This window comes from Eptesicus fuscus, chromosome 13 (assembly GCF_027574615.1).
Source record: "Eptesicus fuscus isolate TK198812 chromosome 13, DD_ASM_mEF_20220401, whole genome shotgun sequence".
Classification (NCBI taxonomy): domain Eukaryota; kingdom Metazoa; phylum Chordata; class Mammalia; order Chiroptera; family Vespertilionidae; genus Eptesicus; species Eptesicus fuscus.
The window spans coordinates 41,939,741-41,965,303 of NC_072485.1; the positions used below are offsets into that span (position 1 = coordinate 41,939,741).

Consider the following 25,563-nt stretch of genomic DNA (forward strand, 5'->3'; position numbering starts at 1 on the left):
AATCTGACAGAACTTGATGCCTCAGGTGAGTGGGCAGAGGTAGGAGAGTCTCCCCAACTCCAAGCCCAGCATGTGTCAGGCCACAAGCAGGGAGGGGAAGGGATGTTCTGAGGTCCTTGCTTGGGTGGGGGTGAGGTGGGCAGCAGTAAGTACCCCTGGGCCTAGACCTCAGCCAGGTCCTGCGTAGGTGAGCTGGGCTATGCCATCCTTAATGGCAGGAAAGTCTGGGAGGCCAGTATGATGGAGACGGCAGCGATAGCGGCCACAGCTCTTGGCGTACTGCAGGAAGCGGGGTGCACCAGGGAAGAGCACGTGGTCCGCCAACACAGTGGCACCAGCTGGCAGCAGAGCGTGAGCCTCCAGAAGCTGCAGGTCCCGCAGGTAACATCGGGGCCGGTGTGCCAGGAGTACCAAATCTGCCCGACTCAGCTGGTACTGGGTTCGTAGGCGCGGGATCACCTCCTCTGAGCTACCCACGATGAGCTCCACCTGTGGGGGTGGGAGGAGCTGGAGGTTAGGGTAGGACACACCAGGTTTATCCCCCACCAGACCCCATCAGGATCTGGCTTACTTTATGTCAGGTCCTAGTCTAGATCCCCACCAGTGTTCTTACGTTTCCTCTGGCCTCAGAACCCAAGAAGTCAGGATCAGTATTGTGATTTTTCTTTTCTTTGTTTTTGTTTTGTTAATCCTCACCCAAGGTAATTTTTCCATTGATTTTTTAGAGAGAATGGAAGGGAGGGGGAGAGACAGAGAGAGAACATTGATGTGAGAGAGACACATTGATTGGTTGCCTCTCGTATGTGCCCCAACCAGGACTGGGAATTGAGCCTGGGACCCTTCGGTCTGCGGGCCAGTGCTCTATCCACTAAGCCATACCGGCTAGGGCTAGTATTGTGATTTCTATTCAGCCAGTGAAGAAGCTGAGATTCAGAGGATAAGTGCTTTGCCCAACGTCTCATACCTAATAAGTGGACTGAGATTTGGACCCAGATTTGCTGGACTCCAGAGACTTTCCTCTTAACTGCTTCTTAGTCACTCAGCAGTAAATATGTGCAAATGACTTGGAACAAGAGTTCACACAGCCTCCAGGATCACAGTTCCCTAAGTGGAGCTGCTACTTTCTCCTAGGTGGGATTCCTCCACAGGGGAGGCCTGGCCAGGACAAGGCCAAGGGAGGAGACCAGAGCTGGGGAGGTGGGGGCTGACCGTGCGCTCGTCGAAGCCAGCCAAGCGGATGAGTTTTTCAGCCACCACTGCTGTGCGTGGGTCCCGCTCTACAGTGAGAAGGCGACTCCCAGGGGGCAGGGCACGGGCAATAAGCAGTGTGGAGTATCCGCAGTAGGTACCCAGCTCCAGCACACAAGCAGGGGTCTTCTCTTCCACCAGCCGTATCAGGATCTGACCTACGGGAAGAGATAGCTATTGCAGCAGACATGGGAGATGGATTTTAGGCCACAGAAAGAGATCTCAAATGCCCACCTGCAGCTCCCAACCAGCTGGAGTCTTCTCTCTCTCCGACTAGTCTCAGCTGCCCCAGTGGTACCCCTTCTCCTCCAGGCTTACCAGTCTTCACACCAGCCACTAGAAATCTTTCTAAAAAAAATAAATCTGACACTATCACTCCCTGGTTCCTCGATCCTAAGGCCTTGGGAATTGAACTTGGGATCCTCAGCCTGACACTCAGGACCTTCTTGGAACTGATCCTATCTTACCTTTCCAGTTTCAGCTCTCAGTTATGCCTACCTGTAGCCTGTACCACAGCCATCCCAAACAACTGTGCCCAGGGTCAGCCATTCTGGCTCATTCCTTCCTGTCACATTTGTTATGTGGCTAACTTTGCCCTTCCCCAACCCTCTCCTCACCTGCCTGGCCAACTCGAAAGCAATCCTTCTAGGCTGTTAAACTGTTGCTTCCTCCAGGAAAGTCCAGGCAGAAACAATCACCAGGCTTCTGAGAGACCATCTTCCAGTCTCTTGAAGGAGCTTTGCTAGAACTTCCAGTTTAATTTCCCCTTATTTGTTCATTGAATATCTTTCTAACCTTGGAATTGGACCAATTTCTTAAATAAGACTGAAAGACTTGTGCTGGGAGCTGGGACTCGGACAAATCCAGGCAGGGAGCTGCCCTGAATAGGAAGTTGGGGCCTCAGTAGTGAGAGAGAAAGACATTACAAAGTTATGGGTTATGTGTGGAGATGGTTATTCCCCTCTGTATTAAGCCCCCCCTTGAGGCCAGCATCTGTGGCTGATTCACCCATGTGGCCTCTACTTTCTTCTCCCCCAGCACCCAGCACACTCCTGGTACAAAAGAGGTGGCAATAAATTTTTGCTAGATGAATTAACTTTGCCCAGCCCCCTCATTTCCAGAGGAGAAAGAAGAGACCCATAGAAAAGCAAGAACCTGCCTAATTCACCCATTAAGGCAGTGGCAGATCCCAGCTCTTCCTTCACCATCTTGGGGCGTTGCTTCCTGGAGCAGAATGCAGGGAACACTGACCTTTGACAGGCCCCATGTGGCTCAGGTACTCGCAGTGACTGCTCCAGTGGTCCAGGGTGGTGAGGATTTGAGTAGGGTCTCCAGGCAGGGCGTGGGTGAGCACATAGCTGAAGGCCCGTTCCTCAATCCGCAGCCCTGACAGGTAGTCTCGGAGGCTCCGCAGCAAGACGGTGTGCACCAGAAGTCGGAAATGGTGCCGGTACCGCACCAGCAATGTCACCACCAGTGGCAGGAAGGCTAGTGCGATGGCAGGAGACATGGTCCCTACCTGGTCCTGGTAGGGGTCCTGGGGTGGAGGGAGACAGTGAGGGAAAGCCACACCTGACATTTGCCTGTCAGTGCAATCCATAGTAGTAATAATTATCCCTATTTTTTACAAACTGTGGCTCATAAAGGCTAAGTCTTTTGTCCAGAGTCACACAGCAGGACTAGCATTTGAATCTGAGTTGGTCTGATCCCAAGCCCATGTACTTTCAAGGACTCCATGCTAAATTCAGAGCCCAACCCCAAAACACCTCTCCCCACTTCCTCCATCTTGCTCCCTCCACCCATTTCCCTTCATCTCTGTTGTCACCATTCTTCAGGACCCCTTTCACCAGCTCCCTTATGACATATCCTTCTCCTACCCCTACCCCTGCCTGCTTGGTCTCCTCTGACCCATTACTGTGTAGCAAAAAGGCACAGCTTTACATCAGAAACCCCTTCACTGCCCTTGCTTTGCCTCAGTAAAAGGCAATCCAAACACTTACTCCACAGGGTATTAGGATAAGATGTCCTTCCCACCCCAGGATTTTCCTTCTCTGCTTCCCTAGGGGTGAGAAGAGTCCTTGATTCTATATTTCTTTTTCATTCCTATCTCCTTTCTCCTGCAGTCCCCTCTTTTCTCCCTCAGAATTCCCTTCACAAGTGCATACACAGAGCACACACTTTCTCCTCACTCAGCCCTCTTCCCCCCAGCCGGCTATGAGGGATAAGTGTCCTGTCTTCTTCCATGCCCTTTTGAGGCCACTGGTAGTGGTGGAAACTAAAAATGAAAGTAGGAATGTATGAATGGCTGTGAATAGGTGAGTGATGGCAAATTTGAACCGGTGTGCTTGGGAACCCACACTCAAGGGCCCTGCTTACCTGGGCTGGAGGCTCCTGCTTGAGGAAGATCGGAGCATAGGACAGAAGGGGGAAGTCCTTGGAGGGTAGGGGTAGAATCCTGAGGCAGGCTGGACTTGCTCTCAATTATTGATGCTGAGGCTGCTGGTGTCACCTGAAACCTGCAGTTAAAGTTACTAACCCAGGAGCAAGCTGGAGCTGCCTCCTACCCTTCAGGAGCCCTCAGAACTTATAAGAACTCCATGGTCTTGATTTGAGGGGCAAAAGAGCTATAGGTGTTGGTAGCCTCTCCTACAATCCCTTGGATCAGCACATGGGGTCTGATGTGAGCCAACGTGATAGGGAGGTTGTAATTTATTCATTAATTCCAAATTTGAAAAAAAAAATTCCAAATTTGAGTTTTCTCTAAGTGCTAGGGAGTGGGTCACAGAAAAGAGTCAGATCTTGTCCCTGTCCTCCAAGAACTCTATGTTTTTTGTGGGTGTTGTGTTTTGTTTTGTTTTTGAACTCCATGTGTGGTAGAAGAAACTGATGCAGGAACAGTGAATACAATATAATGCGATCACTAGAATGGATGCTCCATGAATACAAGGACTCTTGGCTGTTTTGTGAACTGCTACATATTCAGATACAACAGTATGTGACATATTGCAGATATTCAGTAAAATTTGATTCAATAAATTTGATTCAATAACACAGAATAGGGAGTAAGCACAGATGTCCAGAGAATGAAGTTAGAGAAGGGAATCAGGAGGGTATTGTTGAATCTTGAACATAGCAAGCAGACCTAGTGGGGAGACAGTGTGCCCGGATACACGTGCAAAGTCCAAGAGGTCAATCATGAAACTGCTATGGCTGGTGAGGCATTCCCCTAACCCCTGCACCACCACCCTCTGGGCCTGGAGTGGGAAGCAGGTGTTAGAACCTGCAAGATTTTGAATGACAGACTTGGACCTGTTTTCAGGGTCCTAGGGAAGACATGGGATGGTTCTAAGAAAGCAATGATGGTGAGCTTTGTGTGTTAAGATAGTAGGGCTGCCATAAAATGGCAGGATTGAAGATAAGTGCCTAAGGGCAAAGAGATCAGTAAGGTGGCCTCTATCTCCACTACTAGGACTAAGCTCCACTCCGCTTCCGCTTGTGAAGATGTAAGGTTCCTTCTTCCATTAAGTGTCAGATCTTCAATGCAGGCCGAGAACTACGTTGGTCGTCACACCCTGTGTCCCCCGACTTGCCGCTGAGCAACTGGAGCCTACGTGTGTGCATCCCACTCGCCCCTCGCGTGGCATTTAGGAGACCACAACATGACACTTGGTATGAGTTCGCTCACTGGCCCACAAATGTAGTCTGGAGGCCACACGACCACTCGAGACCCTCTATGGCTTGCAGGAGAGAACGAGCTCAGATTGAGAAGAGGCTGAAGTCATGTGATAAGCCCCTCCCTTTCCTTCCATCACGTGCCTTGCGTCTTGTCACGTAGGGTACGCCTTCCCATTGGTTGGAAATGGTCACGCGGTGGGGGCGGGTCCGGAAGCCGGGGTTTCGGGGGCGCAGCGGTAGCGAAGTGGCTCTGGGACGGGAGAGTCGTGGAGGCGGGTAGTTGCTTGCTCATTGCAGCTACGGGTCATGTGACCGGAAGGGCTCCTTACGGACGCCGTCCCTCCTCTCGGCCTGAGCGCCCGGCCCGACCCCGGCCATGGGGTGCTGCTACAGCAGCGAGAACGAGGACTCGGACCAGGTGCGGCCGTGGCGGGCGGGGCTCGGGAATGAGGGCTGAAACCCTGGGGCATGGGGCTCAGAAAAAAACCCTGCAGAATAGGGGGGCAGCTGGACGGCGAGGCTCACAGAGTACGGAGGCCCGGAGGGGACATACTACAGAGGAGACGCCGGGCCGGCCTCTACTGTTAAAGCCCCAGTTCTCTCTGTCCAGTCACGGCGTTGGGGCGTGCAGTGGGGTGTGCTGGCAGCCGCTTATCTCACTTGCTCTCCCACCGTTTCACCTCCCCTACTTTCAGACCTTTACAGCTTCAAGGATCACTCGTCTAGGTCCCTGGGAAGCACTCCCTTCCCCCCTCCCTGTGCTTGCATTAGCGGGCTTTGTGAATCCGTTGTAGAGGTGGGAAAGCTGAGGCTCAGAGTTAGTTTGTCCTGAGATAAGTCAGAAATCTGTATATTCTCTCAGTCTCTGGGGTTGGAAAAGGCAGCTCACTGATGTCTGGGGTCAGAGGAGGCCTCTGGAAGGTGGTGGCATTTGAGTGAGTGAAGGATTTAATAGGCACCACGAGGACATCAGGATGTGTGGGAAATTATTTGGGAAGTAACACATCGGGTTTACCTTTGGCTGGATTGGGCCGGCGCGGGGAGGGTGGTGGTATGGGATGGGGAACTCAGTTTTGACTGTTCCAGTGCAGTCCCTACCTGGGCCTGACGGTTCCTCTAGCTAGAGGGGTTCTTGCTCTGAGAATTTGGCTGGGCACATCCCTTTGCAAGAAGAATTAGCTTGGGGAGACCTGTACAGTTTTAAATTATCCCTCTTCGTGCATTTTCACACCACACTTTAAAAAATATATATGTTTTTATTCTTTTTTTTTTAGAGAGAGAGAGAAACATTGATTGGCTGCTTCCTGCACGCTCCCTACTGGGGATCTGGAGCCTGCAACCCGGACATGTGCCCTGACCACGAATCAGACCAGCGACCTCTTAGTGCATGGGTCTGTGCTCAACCACTGAGCCACTGGCTAGGCTCACACCACACTAATTCTGGTCCTTCCCACCTGACCTCCTTTGAGGGGGGTAAACCCTTCCAAGGATGAAGTCTTAAGCTGTTGGCCCCTCACTTTTGGTTGCTTCTGTGCCTGGGTTCCACATCTCAACACATACTAGATACAAAGACAGTAGAAAGGTTTTAGCAATTAGCCCACAGTCTGATGGGTAGATGCTGACAGAAATGGATTATGTCACTGGTATTTGGGAGAATGTCTTTCCCCAGTGACTCATGAACCTCTTTTGGGTTAAGGATTTAGGCTTGGGAAAATGTCATTTGTATGAGAGGCATGGGTGGCTGAACACAATGAACACATAATCACATTTCCTCTGTCTTATGTTAGGCATGCCTCAGCCAATACTTTTCACTTCACCCCAGCCTGTTAAAGAGACAGTATCCCTTACTACTGAGGAAAGCTGTGGCATATGGGAAGTAGTTGTCTCTTAAAACATAATATGGACTCTTTCTGGCAATGACTCAAGAAGGGTTAATGCCTGCCTTATGAGAAAGGATATACCAGCTTCTAGCTGGAAGAGCTGGACTTTTTGCTCTCCTCAATCTCCACCTTGCCTTTGATGGGCTCTCACTTCTGTTCCTAACCCCCAAAGACGGTGTTTGGTCAGTGCTAGGTGATTTGAGACCTCAGATGGCAAAAGTCTAATTACCTGGACTATAAGCCATAATCAATTCGCTATCAAAAAAATCCCTCTTTGAGCTCTTGGGCTGGCTCCTCTTTCCCTCTCATCATTGCCCCATTATTATAATAATACAAAGACATGCACAACATATTACAGTTTTCAAAGCCCTTTTACAGTTTTCTCACTTGACTTTTGCCAGACATTTGTCATAAGGTACCAGTTATGCTATTAAAAGCCTAGGTGCCCTTGCAGGTAGCTCAGTTGGTTAGAAGGTCATCCCAATACACCAAGGTTGTGGGTTCGATCCCTGGTCAGGGCACATACAAGAAACAACCAATGAGTGCATAAATAAGTGGAACAAATAAAAGTCTCTCCTCTAAAATCAATAAACAAAAATTAAAGAAAAATAAGGAAAAAGTTCAGAGCGGCTAAGTGACTTAGCAAAGGTTACAAAGCTGAGAAGTGCCATAGCCAAGGTATTTTGATGCCAAGCCATGTGCTCTATCCATTGGATCAAGCTGTCTCTTCTAGATGACTAGTCATGGGCAGACCACATATGTGTCTATGCTAGGGTAGACCGTGAAACTGACTCCTGGGTTCACATTGACTCAGGAACAAAATTCAGTGTGAAAAACCTCCCCTGTGCTCCCTTTGCCCTTTGTGGGTGAGGCAATGTTATGTGTCCTCTCTAATGGGAGCAGTATGGCTTCTGGGAGGCTAGGTCTCGGGAACCCATGGGGAGAAACTACCCTGTCCTGCAAGAAGGTCTGTCTGAAGTGGGGCTGGGGGAAGGATGGACACAGGAAACAAACTCAGACTTCATGATGGAACCAGCTTTTCTGAGAGATAGTTTAATCTTTGGCAAGTATTTTGTCTTTCTAGCACTTCAGTACTTAGCCTGTCCTTTAGGAATGGAAGTGTCTAGAAGTTGGGAGGTAATGGGGCAGAAGCTCACAGCTTCTGTCTCATGCTGCTAGGAACTGTGAACACTTGGGCAATTTAGGATTGAGCAGGAAGAGTCATGTGACAAGGCTGGGCCTGCTTAGGGTGGGGCAGGCAGGGCAGGAGGAAGTGGCCCTCTACAAGGAGAGTTGTGCAGAGAAGTTGGGAGCCTGCAGTGGGGAAGTTAGTGGTAGGAACTGAGATAGGCCTGGAGTGGAACACTGAGGGGTCTGGTGGTCTGGTACTACCCGTTGGTGAGTCAGGATAGGCCCCTTGTCCTTGACTTTGTCCTGAGCACCCTCACTCTGTGGCTTGGCTAGATCCCCAGCAGGTCTGCTTATCCAGTTTGCAGCTGACACAAAGCCAGCAGGGATTTGCAGCTGATGTGCTCAAGGCAGGGTTGTATCCAGAAATATTAGAACAAGGAACTAAACTGGGACAAAGAGACATACAGAATTATACATGACCAGGGAGACTCTGCCCCACGTCCGTTCTGGGGGTTGTGATCATCAGTGAGGCTAGTAGTAACAGGGCTGCTGAACGTTAATGAAGCCACACTAATAGAGGTGTGGCACCTTCGCAAGGGAGGGAACAGCTCCCTTCATTCAAGTCAGGATCCCCAGGTGCATCAAGTTTGGTTCTGGGAGTCCCATATAAAGAGAGCATCAAAGCATCACACCTGAGAGGATAAGGGACCTGACCTCAAGAAGGAAGCACACTTAGCCTGTGTGACCCAGAAGTTGAGGCTGGAGCTCCTGCCCTGAAATAATATGAGGAATGGGCATTGAGAGCTTGGGTGTGTTTTCTCTTTGAGCTTAGGGCCATGTCTGGCCTCACAGGGCCTCTATCCTGGGAACAGACAGCCTTGCTGGGGAGGGCCTGGTTTGGGGAATCAGGAGGGTCATTGGGCTCCTGGCTTGCATCAATTTCCCCTGTGGACCACACTGTTTTTGGTGTTTTCTACCTCTTCTGGCTCCCAGCCTCCAGTATTCTGTCTCCATAAGTTGCTGGACTATTTTCTAAAGCTCCAGGGCTGTTACTGAATACCTCTTTTGTGCCTCTGTCCATCTTTTCAGGGCATCTGCGACTATTTGGGTCCACTTTACTTTGTCCTGGACCACCGAGCTGAGCTTCAAAGGGCAAGCAGGAACTGAGTCTTATCTGACATATAGTGGGGCACTGGGATATTCCTAATAAAAATATTTTTGGTGCTTAAACGTCAGAATTGGGCTGAGAACCCAGGAAAGGCAGGTTGGACTAAGGGCTCCGGGGCTGCTTTCTCCCTGATGATCTCTCCTAGGACCGAGAGGAGCGGAAGCTGCTGCTGGACCCTAGCAGCCCCCCCACCAAAGCCCTCAATGGAGCCGAGCCCAATTACCACAGCCTGCCTTCCGCTCGCACAGATGAGCAGGCCCTGCTCTCCTCCATTCTTGCCAAGACAGCCAGGTGAGCATCAAAGAACCAGGCCTGGGGCAGAGCTCCTCTCTCTGAGTTAAAGGCTGGAATAGAGAGAGCTGACATGGGGGGTGGAACACGGTCAGTGGGAGAGGCGCCTCTGGGCCCAGCCCTGCTCCAGTAGGCAGGTGGGGGCACTGGTGTCAGATAGTCCTGGAGTTAGCACCTGGCAGTGAATCCTTTTCGTCCCTCTTGGATGTACCTGTCATGTCCTCTCTATTTCTCTTCTCCCCAAAGCAACATCATTGACGTGTCTGCTGCAGACTCCCAGGGCATGGAGCAGCATGAGTACATGGACCGGGCAAGGCAGTACAGGTGAGCATCTGGCCAGCTTGGACTCCTCCCCTCCCCTCCATCCCTGATCCAGCTTTGCAGCCTGGGCCCAGTCCAGCCTCTTCATTTGGGTACAGCCCAAGAAACTGACCACAAACCTCTTGGGCACCTTCATGTCAGCGCTAGTTGTCCTGTGACACTCAAGGATGCAGAGGGCCAAGGGAGGTGGGCCTGGAGTGGATTTGTGGTCAGCTGAGGCCTTGTCACTTGCTTCTCTGGTCTGAGGGAGGCTTCCCCGGGCTGAGCTTGGCAGGGCAGGACAGATTGTAAACTGATTGCCCATCCCACCCCTCCCTGTCGGCCAGCACCCGCTTGGCTGTGCTGAGCAGCAGCCTGACCCATTGGAAGAAGCTGCCGCCACTGCCATCTCTCACCAGTCAGCCCCACCAAGTGCTGGCCAGCGAACCCATCCCCTTCTCCGACCTGCAGCAGGTGAGCCACCCCTTGCCCCACCCCTGCCTACCCACTCACACTGCCCAAGTTGTGGCAGAGGGTTCACCCTCTCTGCCTTATAGGAGGTGGGGAACTGGAGTTAACCTGGTAGCTTGTGGGCCCTGCTCGCTCCCACCTTTCTCTTTGGCTTTCTATCCCCCACATTCCCTCCTCTCTGGCCATCTGATCCTCCTCCCCTGGTTTCTGGATCTCCCTTTTCACCTGTCTCTCTCTGTTCTTCTCCTCCCTGGTCCCTCTATCTCAGGTCTCCAGGATAGCTGCTTATGCCTACAGTGCACTTTCTCAGATCCGTGTGGACGCAAGAGAGGAATTGGTTGTACAATTTGGGATCCCATGAAGACAGTGGTCCTTGGACAGCTCTTCTCCTCTCTTCACCCCGCCTCCCCTGGCCCCAGCCTCACTATGGCTTATACAGTACCCTGACCTGCTACTAATCACAGAGAAGAATGTGGAGGAGGAGGAGAAGAGCGAGGCTAGAAGCCTGGACAAGTGAGGATGGAGCAAGAGAGGGTAGAACCATTTGGGACTGGCCTTCGAAGCCCTGGCCAGGGGTGGGGTGGGGGTCAAAAGGACAGGGCCTGGTAGGTCTTCACTGTCACTGGGAAGGGGTGGAGGTAACACTGTGAGAGTGATCACTAGGGGGCCTATGAAGGCCCCTTTCCCACTCTTTCTCTTGGCCTCACTCTTTGCCCCTCTCCGACTTGGTGCTTACAGGCACCTCACTAGGGTTTGTGACCAGTGTCTGGATGAGATTGAATTTGAATGAATTGAGTTTGTATTTCTAGCACCCTGGGTTTTTACATGTTTGGGGTTTTGGTGTTTGTTTTTTTTGGGGGGGGAGGGGGTGTTATCTCCCTTGATAAAGGAAATGTATTCATCTGTGTGCTGATTTCAGCCCCTCTGTCCTGCCCAGCACCCTACTGCTTGCTTCTGGCTACTTAAGTCTATGAGCAGTGAAAATGGATGATGGGGAGGGGGACATCTTTTAGGGGCATTAAGAGGAGTCCAAGATATGAGTTCAAGGTTCCCAGGTCTTATCTGAGACTCGGCCTTGGCTAACCTCATATTGGATAAGATTGCTTGTCATTTCTCCAGTGATAGGAACACAGGCAGCTGTCATTGCTGAGGACCCTGCCGCAGACTCAGTGAAATTACTGAAAAGCCTGGGAAGGGATTGGTGGTGATGGTGCAGACAGATCAGGAGTACCTGACTTGGAGTCAGCAAGCTAGTTTTCAAGCAGAAGATTCTTCTTTTTTATTTTTAATCCTCACCCAAGGATATTTTTTCCATTGATTTCCAGAGAGTGGGAGGGAGGTTGGGAGAGAAAATGAGAAACATTGAGGTGAGAGACACATCGATTGGTTGCCTCCTGCATGCGCCCCTACCAGGGCTGGGAAACCTGCAACTGAAGTACGTGCCCTTGACGGAGAATCAAATCCATGACCCTTTAGTTCGTGGGCCAATGCTCTAACCACTGAGCAAACCGGCTAGGGCAGAAGTTCTTTTTATCAAATGAAGTCTCAAGCACAATCCCAACATATACAACATGAGAGTAACTACTCTGGTTGGATGGAAATGGGGATTCAGCATTCACGGCCTATCTTCTTGGCCTTTTATCACCGAGGCCTCTGAGGCATCACCACAGAACTCTGGAACTCTAATTCCAGGATATCTGATCTGAAGAGTGAAAAAAGGACCCAGGGTTGAGATAAGTTCCCCAAGGCCATGCAGTGAACCCAGGTCTCATGTGTCTCAGGCCAACAGGCCTTTCCCTCCTCTGCCTACCTTTCAGTGAAGCAAGACCAAAGCCAGTGGCAACTGCCCGAGTTGGGGGGCATTTTTACACAGCACAAGTGACTTCTAATCTGCTGAACAGCTCAAATCCTTTATTGTATTGTCAAACCAACACTGGCTGTCCTCGGGCCTTCAGACGGCTGCAGTCCTGGGAACCTCAGAGTGCATCTTGCTTGATCCGGATTTTCTTGGGCCTGATGTTCATGCGTTTCCACACTTCAGCTGAGGTGCGGTCTGCTTTGGTGACCCCACTGAAGTCGAATGTGGTGATACGAGGCAAGGTGCACAGCACATACTGCCTGTGGGGAAGACTCGGGCTGGGGGCCAGCCCCCCCCACCAGCACCCCATTCCCCCCCACCAGCTGCTGCTATCTCCCCTGATTGCAGGAAGGGAGGGACTTGAGTATAGTTTGGGGGAGACTGAGTTTATTCTGACAGCAGGAAATGCCTAAAGGTCTCTACTTCTTTTCCTTATCTTCCCTCCTTTCCCTTGGGGAAGCCTAGCTCCAGGGCAGGGCACTTACCTATACCCCTTCTCTTCCTCCATGGGGTTCCCGTGGAGTGTGAGGCTCCGGAGCCGAGGGAGGATGGCCAGCTTATTCACCTCTCCGAGGCGCTGGATGCTGTTGCCATGGAGGTAGAGGACACTCAGGTTGAAGAAAGTGGACAGGACCTGTTGGGGAAGAAACCGAAAGCCAGGCTAGACAGGTCTCTAGAGCTGTGCTCAGGACTGACTTGAGGGTGAGTAGAGTTTGGGTAACAACTTGCTCTCCACTCCACCACCCCTCATCTCCAGCCATATTGGATGACTCTAACCTACTTCCATTCACCTCTGAGGAGGTATAGGGCATCCCACCGGGTCCTAGCACTGTCACTGACTTGCCAGGTGACTGGACCTGCCTGCTTCTACCTGAGCCTTAGTTGCCCTTTCACTGAAGACCTTTGGTGATCTGAGAGTCTCAAAACAAGGGACAGGGATACAGAGCATTGTGCTAGGTACATAAGAGAAGCTTTTAAAATAGGGAAACTGAGATCACTACACCTGGGGAACAGTTTCTAAGTTGTGCTCTAGCTCCTTACCCCTAATGGATCCTGGACAAGGCAGGACCAGTTTTATTTATTAACACTTGAGTCTGAGTGCATGGAAAATAAAGTGCTGTAGTTTTACTACCTACCTCTTCCACAGAAGAACTTTGCACAAGGCACAGTGGGTGCCCATAACAAGAGCTACCATTTTATTTCAGCTTTCTATGTGCCAGTTGGTTTTCATACATTCTTATTTAATTCTTACAAAATATTGATGATCCCCATTTTTCAGACAGGGAGGCTGAGGTTTTGGAGAGGTTAGGAAGGTTGTCCAAAATCATAAGGGGCAAATCTAGGATCTGAACCTACATCAGAGCCAACAGCTGTGTGCTTTAGACAGTACCATGATGCCTCACAACTTCCTTGAGATGTGGGAGGTGGAAAGGCTCGGGGCTGGACAGGGTAGCTTCCGGCCCAACCTGACTGGACTCTCAGGACTGGGAACTCACAGGGTCAATGGAAGTCAGGTCGTTGAAAGACAGGTCGATCCAGGCCAGGTTCTCTGGATGCTGCAGCAGCTGTGAAATTACATGGTTGAAGTCTCTCAGCTCATTGAGGACATTGTTGTTCAGCCACAGGGACTGGGTCAGTGACTTCCCTGACTTCGAGTGCCTTAGTGGTCGCTGCCCTTTCCTTGGCTCCTCGCTTATCAGATCTGTGGGAACAAAGTGAAGTCTGCATATATCATCTTTGCCTTTCTGGTTCTGGGGGATGAGAGCTGAGAGAATAAGCAGCGCGAGCTAACTGGAGGGCCACAGACTGACTAGTGCAACTGCTCACTGTCAGCTCAAGACCCCCATCTCACAGGCCCCAGAAGTCAGAAAGCTTGAACTAAGGGCCAAAGACTTCTTATCCCAAACTCGGTTTGGGTCACATGCTCCTCATATCTATTTTATTATTGGGTCCTCTGTGTACACCCTGTGTATATGTGTTGGGGGGAGAGAGAGAAAACCACTCCTATTTTATAATGAGGAAACTAAAAACCAGGGTTGGGCTTGAGCCAAAATTATGATGGCACAAAATCCCAAATTATCCACTGGTAGAGCCTACAGAATTCACTTCAGTGTAACACACCCTGATTTGCTCTCTTCCATTAATATTGAACAACTACTATGTGCCAGCTACTGGATATACAATGGTGAACAATATGAGAGACAGACTGTGCCACGCTCTGTGTGAGTAATAGGGTAGGGATGAAGCAGATGTTTATGTCTTGGAGGAGCTCAAATGGGCAAGATGGAAACAAACTGGCAGTGTAGTGTGCTAAATGCTATTTACGTTGTTGAAGGAGAGGGGCTCCTAACTTAGTCTGGAGCTCATGAAAGTTTCTCAGGGAAGGTGCAACCTGAGCTGGATCTCAGAGGACTAGGAGAAGGGTGGAAAGGGTGAGAAGAACATGAGCAAAGGCACAGAGGTATGGAACAGCATGGGCACACATGTATGTGCTGCACAGGGGGCAAGGAGGAAAAAGGAGACAAGGAACCTCTAATGCCAGGCTGAATATCTTGGACTTTACTGTAGGTGACAGGAAGCCACTGGAGGTTTTGGAGCAAAGGAGATAAATCTTTCATATAAGAAAGATCATTCTGAAGCTTTAGTACAGAGTCTGGATTTTAGGGAGTAGACCAATTTGGCTATTTTAATCATCCAAGCAAGAGATGAAGGTCAATCAGAGTGACTTGATGGTTGATGTAACTGATAAGGAATTAAGAAAGGAAAAAACATGGTTGGGCTGGTAATGAGTTTAGACTTGACCTTGGTGTGTCTGAGGTTCCTTAAGTATAAAAAGGTGGATAAGCCATGTAGGCAGTTGGATATGAAGGTCGGAGACACAGACTTGAGAATAATTAGCATAGAGTGAACAAGTTAGAGAAATGGACGAGAGTCCTCAGGGATAGTAAAAGTAGAGAGGAGGCACAAGGAGGAAGGGGAGTCCATTTAAGAAGTTACTGAGCCCAGCCCATGTGTCGTCCTGTGCACCAAGAGGTTGCTGTCAGGGCACATGCCTGGGTTGTGGGCTCAATCCCCAGTGGGGGGCATGTAAGAGGCAGCCGATTGATGATTCTCTTTCATCAATGTTTCTCTCTCTGCCTCTCCTTTAAGCCTCTCTAAAAATCAATGAAAACATTTTTTAAAACACTATTTTTTTTAAAAAAGGCACTGAATAATCAGGAAAGGACAGGGCAAACCAGGAGAGTTTAGTTTTATAGATGCTCAGGGAATAATCCATATTTATAGGAATGAGTTTTAGGGGAGATGAGAAACGAAAAGTAATTTTGGTAACAAAATTTGAAGCCCCTGGTGACTTTGATGAGTGCTGTTTCAATGAAATGGCAAGGGCCTGGGGACAGAAGCTAGATTGGAGTGAGTCAAGAGTGAATGGAAGGTAAGGAAATATAAGCAGGTAGTGTAAACAATAACTTCAGAAAGTTTAGATGAGGAGAATAGAGTGATGTTAGAACCCATCTGAATGGACACCCCTGTAACCGTTCGCCGCCTCCCATTCTGTTTTGTTTTTGTTTTTTGACAAATGAGGTCCAGGGAGCGGATGCGCTTTGCCCAAACTTACAGACACCAGAATCAGACACCAACTCTGGCTGAGGTGACTATAGTTTTCCTATGGCCCCTATACCTTTGGTTACTTGTCTAAAACTGCCTCTGGCCCTAGCCAGTTTGGCTCAGTGGATAGAGTGTTGGTATGAGGGCCGAAGGGTCCCAGGTTCGATTCTAATCAAGGCACATACCTTGGTTGCAGGCTCCTCTCCAGCCTGGGCCTTGGCCAGGGCTCCTACAGGAGGCAACCAATCAATGTGGTTCTCTCACATCAATATTTCTCTGTCTTTCCCTCTCTCTTCCACTTTCTCTAAAAGTCAATGGAAAAATATCCTCGGGTGAGGATTAAAAATAAATAAAATAAAACTGCCTCTGGAGAAGGAAATATTTAGTACTTGTTGAATTGGGCAAGTTTGTCTTCACCCTCCCCTCAGCTCTTTTTGGGTACACTTCCTCTCTTACACCCCCAGCCAACATTCACTTCCTCTCCTCAGCTGCATGTCAGGCAGCATCCACCAGATGTCTCTCTGTCTTAATCCTAGAGTGAGCAGAACTCCCAGGTGGAGTGTGAGATTGGAGGAAGGTGGCAGAAATGTACTGGAGCACCCCAGTTTGTGAAGAAACTCCTAAGCCTGCCTCCCAACCTCACATCTCCTGACCGCAAGCCCTGGAATGAAGTTACAAAGATGACAAAATAAGCCTACATATGGCCTGACCAGCGTGGCTCAGAGCTTTGACCCATGAACCAAGAGGTCACTAGTTCAATTCCAGTCAGGGCACATGTCCCTGTTGCAGGTTCGATCCTCAGTAGGGGGCGTGCAGGAGGCAGCTGATCAATGTTTCTATCTCTATCTCTCTCCCCCTCTCTCTAAAATCAATAAAAACATATTTTTACAAAGCCCACATAGGCCGAAACTGGTTTGGCTCAGTGGATAGAGCGTTGGTCTGCGGACTGAAGGGTCCCAGGTTCGATTCCGGTCAAGGGCATGTACCTTGGTTGCGGGCACATCCCCAGTGGGGGTGTGCGGGAGGCAGCTGGTCGATGTTTCTCTCTCATCGATGTTTCTAGCTCTCTATCACTCTCCCTTCCGCTGTAAAAAATCAATAAAATATATTAAAAAAAAAAAAAAAAAAAAGCCCACATAGCCTGAAGGGTGTGGCTCAGGGGTTGAGTGTTGACCTATGAACCAAGAGGCTGCCAGTTCAATTCCTGGTCAAGGCACATGCCTGGTTGTGGGCTCAATCCCCAGTAGGGGGAATGCAGGAGGCAGCCGACCAATGATTCTCATCACTGGTGTTTCTATCTCCCTCTCCCTTCCTCTCTGAAATCAATAAAAACATTTAAAGAAATAAAAAGCCCACATATGGACTAGCATCCAATGTGATGCAGCCAGTGTGATGAGGCAGCAGCTTAGGGAATGCCATCAAGTCTGGGCTGACCCCAAGCTCAGGAGCCACTGGTGGAATGGCATTGCCTAAAATTCGAGGCTGCCTGGGGCTGCTGTTATCAAGGGTAGAGCAAGGTGTCTAGACTGCTACAGTTACTGCTCCCCACAGGCTCCATCAGGGTACTGTATTACTGCGGATCGGCCTTGATCAGATTAGGCAAAGGCAGGTCTGGAAACTGGACCACAAATATCAACACTCAGAGAACTGGAGGTTGTCTAGCTACAGGAAAATCTGGGGAGAAAGTGATTCTGTCTCCACCCCTCTGAAGAGTTACCATGCAACTTTTTCCATGTGTCCCCAGAAGTCAGGAGTTAGTTTGCTATGAACTTCCTTGTGTCATTTCTCATCCCATAAGGAAGGGATGGGTAGGTGCATGTGGTAAGGGACTCCCTTAACACTAGGTGAGCAGAAGTTAGAGAACTATGGGTTGGAGGTAGTACAGGTTGGATGCCGACTAAAGTCACTGCCATTTCAGATTCTATGATCCATCTATTGATTAATTACCAGTGTGCCAGCTACCACTAAACTCTACCCCCCTGTCCTCTAACCCCAATTTTAAGTAAGTGTTCCATAGTTCTGGGAAACCTGAGGGGACTGGCCTTTTGGGGCTTAGATGTGCCTCTCTCCCCTCCTAATATTCATCAAGGAGCACTATGCCTGGCATATATGTATACACACATATATACATACATACATACATACATACATATGCGCTTAATAAAATAGGTGCTTAACAAATATTTAACTGTTGAATGAAGAACAGGGGATCTGTACTGATTATGTTTTGGGCTGTGGAGTTATCCTTGGTTGTAGTAGCTTATCTCTACCCTCATTCTGAGGACTCCATAAAGGGTAAACTACATCTCCCTGCTCAGAGCTGGGAATTCCCAGGGTACGTGGGAGCCACACTTCCCTTCCTCCTCTGTCACCATGGCTATATTGCATGTAGCCATCACTGTAGCTAAAACCCTTGTGAAACATGGACTACATCAAGCAGAAGTGATACCATGCATAAAAAATAAAGATCACGATAGGTGGGTGTGTGCTCACTGAAGAACAAATATGAGTTACTATTGTGGCTGATGCCAACTCCTGCAGTATGCTAAACCCAAACCCAAGTAGTATCCAGTACCCTAGATAACTGTTTGCGTTCCTGAACTTAAATGTGGCCACCAGTTGCCTAAGAAAAAGTACCAAAGCCAGATAATGGGTCTAGGATATATTGATGCCAAACTGTTCTGTGAAGACAGATATACTGGAGCATTTATGAGACCAGATAACAAAAGCAAGTGACAGCAGAACTTCTCTAGGAAGAAGCATATTCCTTTGAAAATACATTACTTGAGAGCCCTGCTGTGTCCCCTTCTGAGAGGTACTAGCTGCCCATTTACAAAGATATTGAATGATAAAATGGGAACTAGCGTGGGCAGTGCTGAAACCTATAAGTGTGGGTGATGATGAAATAAACTTGGATATGACTGGAATGAATATAAAATGTCAAGTATTATACTGGAAACATGCCAGATTGTTAATAACAAGACCCCCCCCCCCCACAAAAAAAATGTTTTACCAGTGATCAGAATAGGCTTGTGTCCTGACTGAGGAGATAGGACTCTGCTGCAGGCTGTGTTTTCCTTCCATTAGTTCCTTCCTCTCCAGGTAAAAACAGAATAAAACTATTGGCTGACAGACTGGCTTCCCAGCTTTCTTCCACCTGACTTTCTTGTTGTAGCCTGTCTTCTGAAGATGATCAATTACCCTGAGAGAGCCCCCTGGTTCCTTTCAGAGTTTCTGCTAATTTTTTTAAAAGGCCAAACACTTCCACTCCCACCTCCCTTTCTTCTACTCCTCCCAGAAAAGACAACAACAACAAAATCTGCAAGTATATGGGAAGAATCTCTTCAGGCTTTTAAGTAGAAGACTGATTACTCCCTAGGGATCACACCCAGCCGCTGCTATGGTGAGTGGAGTGCTGTTCTCTGTGGGCTGACCTTGAATCACCTGGATGTTTCGGAAGGAGTAGTCAAGAGGGGGCTCTTGCACCGAAGTGTTCATGAAGTCCTGTTTGCTCATAGCTCAGGCCATAATTTGTCCGGTGTAAGCATGGGCCCTGGAAGTCCGGGTTCAGCCTGGGAGGACAGAGAAGGGCTGGTATTCTAGGTACAAGGGGCATAGGGCCCTCAGGTTTCCCCATTGCCCTCCACCCCTGCCTTCTACCCTCTATACTCCAGGCTTGCCTGGCTGCATTTATATTTTAAGATACTTCTTAGAACACCTTCACATCCCTTAGAGCTCATTGATAGTTATAACACCCATTTCTACTTTCCAGACGAAGAAACTGAGACCCAGAGTGAAAGAACTTGCCCAAAATTAAGCCAGTGAGTCAGTTGTGGACTGTAATCATAGTCTTCTGAATCCTACTCTGAGGCCCTTTCTGCTACTCCACAGTAGTTACCATGGAAACGGTCTTGATACCTACCCTCTAGTGACATCAACTGGGTTATTCTATTGCTTAACAAACCCCTTAGGGCATTGTGTCTGATCCCCTTTTGCAATCTGACCCAGCTCAGAATTTGCTACTTTCTCTGTCAGGCCCCATTGCCTTTTCGTCCAAAGGCCCTACTTCCAGCCACATTCCAAATGTAGTCATGTGTATGTAAATACACACATAAAACTAGAATCATCTCACTCTCACTCACCTGTCACTGATGCCTGAAACTCCACCATTAGGGATTCATTCCTTCGGGTTCAGGGATTGTTCCCTGTTAAAATGGAAATACCCCTTGAGAGGGGTGAACACAATGTTATCAGTCGTTTACAAGTGTGGTGTAAATTGTCTTATCAGATCCTTTCCAATTTGCTGGCTCAAGTAAAGCTGAGAACTTTTCAACAGGCAGAGCAGAGTCATAAGAACACTACTCACCTGATCAGAACAGCTGACAATATAGAAGGGTTTTGTATGTGACACAAATAAGACAAATGGACTGACAAGGACAAGTATATTTCCCAGGGAACCTCCCCTTTCTCACTCTATCCAATGCCATCACCTCCTTTGCATTTACTTTTTCACCTGCTTTCCAAAGGGATTTTAGGTAGTTTACAAATAGCACATTCAAAACAGGATGATTTGTAGAAAAGAAATGTCCAGCCTGGCCAAAGAAATGTCCAGGTGGTTCAGTGGATTGAGCATTGTCCCATGTACCAAAAGGTCACCGGTTTGATTCCCAATCAGGGCACATACCCGGGTTACGGACTGGATCCCCAGTACCGGGTGTGCACAAGGCAGCTGATTGATGTTTTTCTCTCATCGATGTTTCTCTCTCTCTCTCCTTTCCTCTCTCTCTAAAAAAATCAATCAAAAATATTTTTTTTAAAAAGAAAAGAACTGTCCACAGAAATATAATGAATTTCACAAATGCAGGCCACATATATAATTTTTTTTCACATAGGTAATATAAATTTTTCTAATAGCCATAATAAAAAGAAAGTAAAAAGAAACTGGGAAAGTTAAATTTAATCATATATTGTATTTAACCCAATATATGCAAAATATAATTCAACATATAATTAATATTAAAAATTGAAATATTTTACACTTTATAGCACATCCCAATTTGGACAAATTATTGAGTATTCCAATAGCCACATGTGACTAAAGGCTACCATACTGGACAGTGTGGATGTAGAAAATATAAACACGGAAGAGGAAGATTAGAAACCGGATTAAAGGAAGACAGAGATGTACCAAAGAATTAGGAAAGTAGGCCTATATTTAGCTCTGAAATTCCTGGTAAACAAAGCCAAAAGGGAAACATTAGGATATGTGGTTCTCACCATTTGATTCAAAGAAACAAATAGTCTGTATGCAGAAACAATTAAATTCACAAATGTTCTTAAATGGAATTTCTTTTAAAAACTATGGAGTTGAGCCCAGCTGGTATGGCTCAGTGGTTGAGTGTCCACCTCTGAACCCAGAGGCCATGGTTCAATTCCCGATCAGGACACATGCCTGGATTGTAGACTCAATCCCCAGTGGGAGGCAACCAATCAATGATTCTCTCTCATCATTGACGTTTCTCTCTCTCTCTCTCTCTCTGTCTCTCCTGTCTCTCTCTCTCTCCTTCCTCTCTGAAAAAAAATAAAAAAAATATATATATATATATTATAATTTAAAAAAACAAAAAAAAACTATGGAGTTGGTAGTTTGTAATTCAGTTTAAGCTACATACAGTTTAAGTAAAATTTTTTGTATGAATTAACATATGCAAAGATAGAGTTTAACAAGTTTAGAGCAGCGATTTCAACCTTTTTCATCTCATGGCACACACAAACTAATTACTAGTTCTGCGGCACACCAAAAAAAAAATATTTTTTTAACAACAAAACAAAACAAATATAGTTTTGATTCATTCACATCAGATGGCTATTGTGTTGGCTATTGTCATTTTTTTACTTGACAATCTAAGGGGAAAGAGGTCAGTGTCCTTGACTAAATAGTCAGGTATTGCATGTTTTTAAAATTTTTGCAGCACACCGGTTGAAAATCTCTGGTTTAGAGAAATAAAAAGTGAATGGCTTCCTCTCAAAAAGCAGCAGTTTCAACTGAGCTTTGGGAAGTACAGGCTTGAGTCACTTACAACTGAACTCTGTCTGATGCGGGACTAGCCAGGTGGGCGTGGGTGTTGATTAGGGAGATCTGGATCTTTTAGATGTCAAATCTACAGTGAGACAACAAAAACTGTTTCTTTTGTAGAAATAGAGGAACCTTGTGTTCTCATCTAGACAGAAGCCCATTCCACTTGGGAATCTACAACAGGTTTGATGCCTTTGAGCAAGACTGGACACTTTTCTCAAAGTAAGACCTGGGTTGGGACCCCAGAGTTCTGCACTACTGAACGTGAATTTTAGCTTAAAATATTTAAGGGCAGATTTTTATCATTAGTCTCCTTGACCATCGATTACCTCAGTGCAGTTCCTAAGAACTTCTGATTTAGTGTAGTACTGGCTCCTGATGCATTTTTCTGGGTTAGTTCGTATTAAAAATGGAGCCCTAAGTATTCAGATAAATTTGCCGGTTGGAAAGGGTTATTAACCTTCTCCATTTAAACAGTAGTCCTGTGAGCTAGTATCACAGAACCTGGCTTATTACAACAGGTACTCAGGAAATATCTGTGAGAAGAATGAATGAGAAACTGCCAAATACAGGATCTCTGTTTTAGGAGTGTTGATACTAAGCTGCTTGTTCTAACAATTAGCTTTGAGGTTCAGCTGTCTCAGTCCACACCTCATTCACAGTAAGATATTCAATTCAATTCTGCAAACATTTATTGAGTGCCTGCTGCCCTGTGCCTGACCAGAAGACATGAAGCAAAGATACAAATAATAGAATCCTGTCTGTCATGAACACAGAAAGACCTGCTGGGATTCTATTGATTGTGGCAAAATGGCCTGCATCTAGTTCTAAGAAACAGTTGCCTACTTAGTGAATATTCTTCTGTTTCAATACTCAGCTTTAGGGAATCCTCTTTGGTGAACACTTTCTTTCCCAGTAAAATTGATCAATGCGTCCTGTGGTAGATTGATTTCTTTGATGATTCCTATGTGTCGTCTCCCCTGCTCCATCCCTTTTGCCCTATTACTTTTAGTTGTTTGGAATACAGTTTCTTCCTCCTTTTGCCTGGCTAATTCACGACCCAGCTCAGTTTTCATCTTTTCTAAGGCGCCCAATCTTATGCCCAAATCTTGGATGTGGAACTTCTCTTCAGAGCTCCCAAAATACCCTATTACATACTGCCATGGTAGCACACATATCACTAAGATGATCTGCTTACTATTTGTATGTCCATAAACTCCACTGTGACCTCCAGGGCAGGAACCATGTTTTTCTCATAATTGTATTCCTACCTGGTGGCAAGTAGTAGGTGCTTAACATATACATTAAAAATTGCTACAGAGCAATACTATCAAGGAGAGGAACACGAGGTTATTATAACTGAGGAATCTGACCTGCTGAGCAATCAGGGAAGACATTTTTATCTTTAACAATTACTTTATTTAAATTATTTTTTTATTTTAAGGGAAGACATTTTAAAAGAAGTGATTGAGAGAAGAAATTGAGGATAAGCACAAATTAACAGGGAGATGGGGGGGGGGGGGGAATGAACATTCCAGGCAGAAATAACACATTCTATGGTGAGAGGTTACTTGGAAATTTTGAAGACCTTAAAAAGGCCATATAACCCAGCTGGCATGGCTCAGTGGTTGAGCGTCCACCTATGAACCAGGAAGTCACGGTTTGATTCCAGGTCAGGGCATATGCCTGGCTTGCGGGCTCAATCCCCAGTGTGGAGCGTGCAGGAGGCAGCCAGTCAATAATTCTCATCATTGATGTTTCTCCTTCCTCTCCCTTCCTCTCTGAAATCAATTAAAAAATATTTTTAAAAAGGCCATATAACTGAAGGGGATAAAAGGTATGGTTAAGCAGGCTGGAGGGGGTCAATGCGGGGGGAGGGGACATTTGTAATACTCTCAACAATGAAGGTTTTAAAAAAAGGTATGGTTAGATTGGAGGCTAGAGAGGTGGGCAGGAGTCAGGCTGAAATGTTGCTTGATGCTAAGAGTAATAGGAAGCCACATGATAACTTTTTAAATGAGTGTGGGATGGGGGAGGGTGAACAATATCAAATTTCTACTTTTAAAGGATTACTCTGGTTGCAGTATGCAAAATATCTGAGAGGGTAGGCAGGAAGGATGTGATGAGAAGTAAAGCTGACAAGACTTTACGATGAATGGGAAATGTAAGAGGTATTCAGGCTAAATCTTGGTTCTTTGGCTTCTGTAATGGTGATTAGAGGGTGAGAACACTGGAAGGAATTGAGGCTTGGAGTACATAGAGATTATGAGTTCAGTTGCAGACATGTTGAGTTTAGGTTGTCTTTGACATATCCTGAAGGAGATGTTGAAGAGGCAAGTGGCTATACAGACCTGGAGCTTAGAGATGAGAGCTGGGCTGGAGATATACAGTTGTGTACATACAGGTGGTAAATGAAGTTGTGGATGATCATCCCCAACAAGGGAATATAGAGTGAGGTAGGAAGTGGACCTAGGACCAAACCTGGGGGTACTTTAAGATAGCGAGTGGACAATCAGGGCCAGCTAGAAGCCAGCCAGAAACCAGCTAATCGTGGCAGCATCAGACATGGGTGCTGTGTAGCCAGACTGTTTCCTGTTTCTGTTTGATTTCCATTGTCTTCACTCTCTCTAGTTCCCTTTCCCATTTAAACTTTAAAGGAAGGATCTGAAACTCATTCAGGCTGAAGTGCGAAGAATCCAATGTAGGCCAGACAGGTTTCTTTTCCCTGGGGCAGTTCCTACTTGTTGGAACAAGTCCTTAAACTAGAGAGGCTGTAGGCTCAAGTTAGAGACTTGGCTGGATGTAGGCGAACTGGATTCTAGTCCTAGCTGTCACTGACTTGGTGTGTGGCCTTGGGCAAGTCACTGCGCCTCTTTGGGTTTCAGTTTTCCAATCTGTGAAATGGGGATAAATATCCTTGATTCACAAAGCTCAAAAGAGACACTGGATATGAAAGCGCTGGGTAAGTTACTAAATGCAATAGATCTGTCATGAAGACTGTAAAAGGAATGAAGCTCTAACTGTGGAGCTTTGAGAAACAGAGCATAGAGGAGGTGGGGACAGGAGCCCTCATAAGTGTGTGGAAAGATCCTGCTCAGACTGAGACGGAGGCTCTACCCTGGGGTCTTCCTGCTTGGAAGGAAAGGGGCAGTGCAAGCCCCATAAAGTTTCTTACATCTCCAGGATTAGCGCCTGTGATTTACTCTGTTACTCCCGTGTCTGGAAGACCCTGGGTCTCAGTTCATCAGGAAAACCAACCTTATGTCAAGGTGTTTCATATCTCCCAGGGTACCAGGGAGCCCCATGTTTGTGATGGGGAGGTTCTTAAGCACCCCGGAACCCGTCTACCCGATATGGGTGTTGTGTCATGTTCACTGTGAGAGCGAGTAAAGTTTTTTGTTTATTTTTTATTTTTGTTTGGGGTGTGTGTGTGTCTCAGGTCTCGGAGAAAGGAAGTGCCCCTCCCCTCTCCACAGAGCTCTTGTTCCCTAGAATGGGTTTCCCATTTTCCCGCCCGACTCACCCGCAGCTGCTGCCCTCCAGCCTCGGCGTCCCACTCACTACCTCAGGGTTACCCAGCGCAACTCCATGGTAACTACCTTCACCACCACACCTCGGCCTGGCGCCGAGAGCACTGCCGCAATGCCTTCCGGGAGCTGTAGTTTGTTAGGGGCGGGGCTCCGAGGCCGCGAATGTGTTGGGATTTGTAGTCTTGGCCCTCCCGTCGGGGCCGGGGCCGGTACACCCCTTCTTTTTTCCCAGCGGCCCTCACACTTCCTTTTCCCGGGTCCTCAAGCGTGCCCTTGCGAGCACCCCAGCCCACGGGAGCCTATCAGAGCTCCGTGCGAGGGGGCGGGCC

General features: G+C 47.6%; 2 protein-coding genes across 2 annotated transcripts; one reads left to right on the forward strand and one right to left on the reverse strand.

Annotated features, from left to right (window-relative positions):
- Positions 1 to 168: 168 nt before the first annotated feature.
- LOC103293564 (transmembrane O-methyltransferase homolog) lies at positions 169 to 25,558 on the reverse strand. Its single transcript, XM_054724561.1, is given in 8 exon segments — positions 169 to 489; positions 1,210 to 1,406; positions 2,500 to 2,773; positions 12,504 to 12,656; positions 13,519 to 13,724; positions 19,063 to 19,200; positions 19,771 to 19,853; positions 25,304 to 25,558. Coding segments are annotated over 6 exon segments (1,233 nt in total). The 5' UTR covers positions 19,145 to 19,200; positions 19,771 to 19,853; positions 25,304 to 25,558.
- On the forward strand, positions 5,159 to 11,071 carry LAMTOR1 (late endosomal/lysosomal adaptor, MAPK and MTOR activator 1). Its single transcript, XM_008149920.3, has 5 exons — positions 5,159 to 5,341; positions 9,248 to 9,393; positions 9,640 to 9,717; positions 10,041 to 10,167; positions 10,433 to 11,071. Exons 1-5 carry the CDS (start codon positions 5,300 to 5,302, stop codon positions 10,523 to 10,525), a joined length of 486 nt encoding a protein of 161 aa, XP_008148142.2. The 5' UTR covers positions 5,159 to 5,299; the 3' UTR covers positions 10,526 to 11,071.
- Positions 25,559 to 25,563: the final 5 nt, after the last annotated feature.

Bases quoted from the DNA above. Each gene is read 5' to 3' on its own strand.
- LAMTOR1 (XM_008149920.3), top strand. From the start codon at position 5,300: ATGGGGTGCTGCTACAGCAGCGAGAACGAGGACTCGGACCAG. The intron at 5,342-9,247 runs GTGCGGCCGTGG...GATCTCTCCTAG, and splicing joins AGAACGAGGACTCGGACCAG to GACCGAGAGGAGCGGAAGCT. The intron at 9,718-10,040 runs GTGAGCATCTGG...CCTGTCGGCCAG, and splicing joins GACCGGGCAAGGCAGTACAG to CACCCGCTTGGCTGTGCTGA.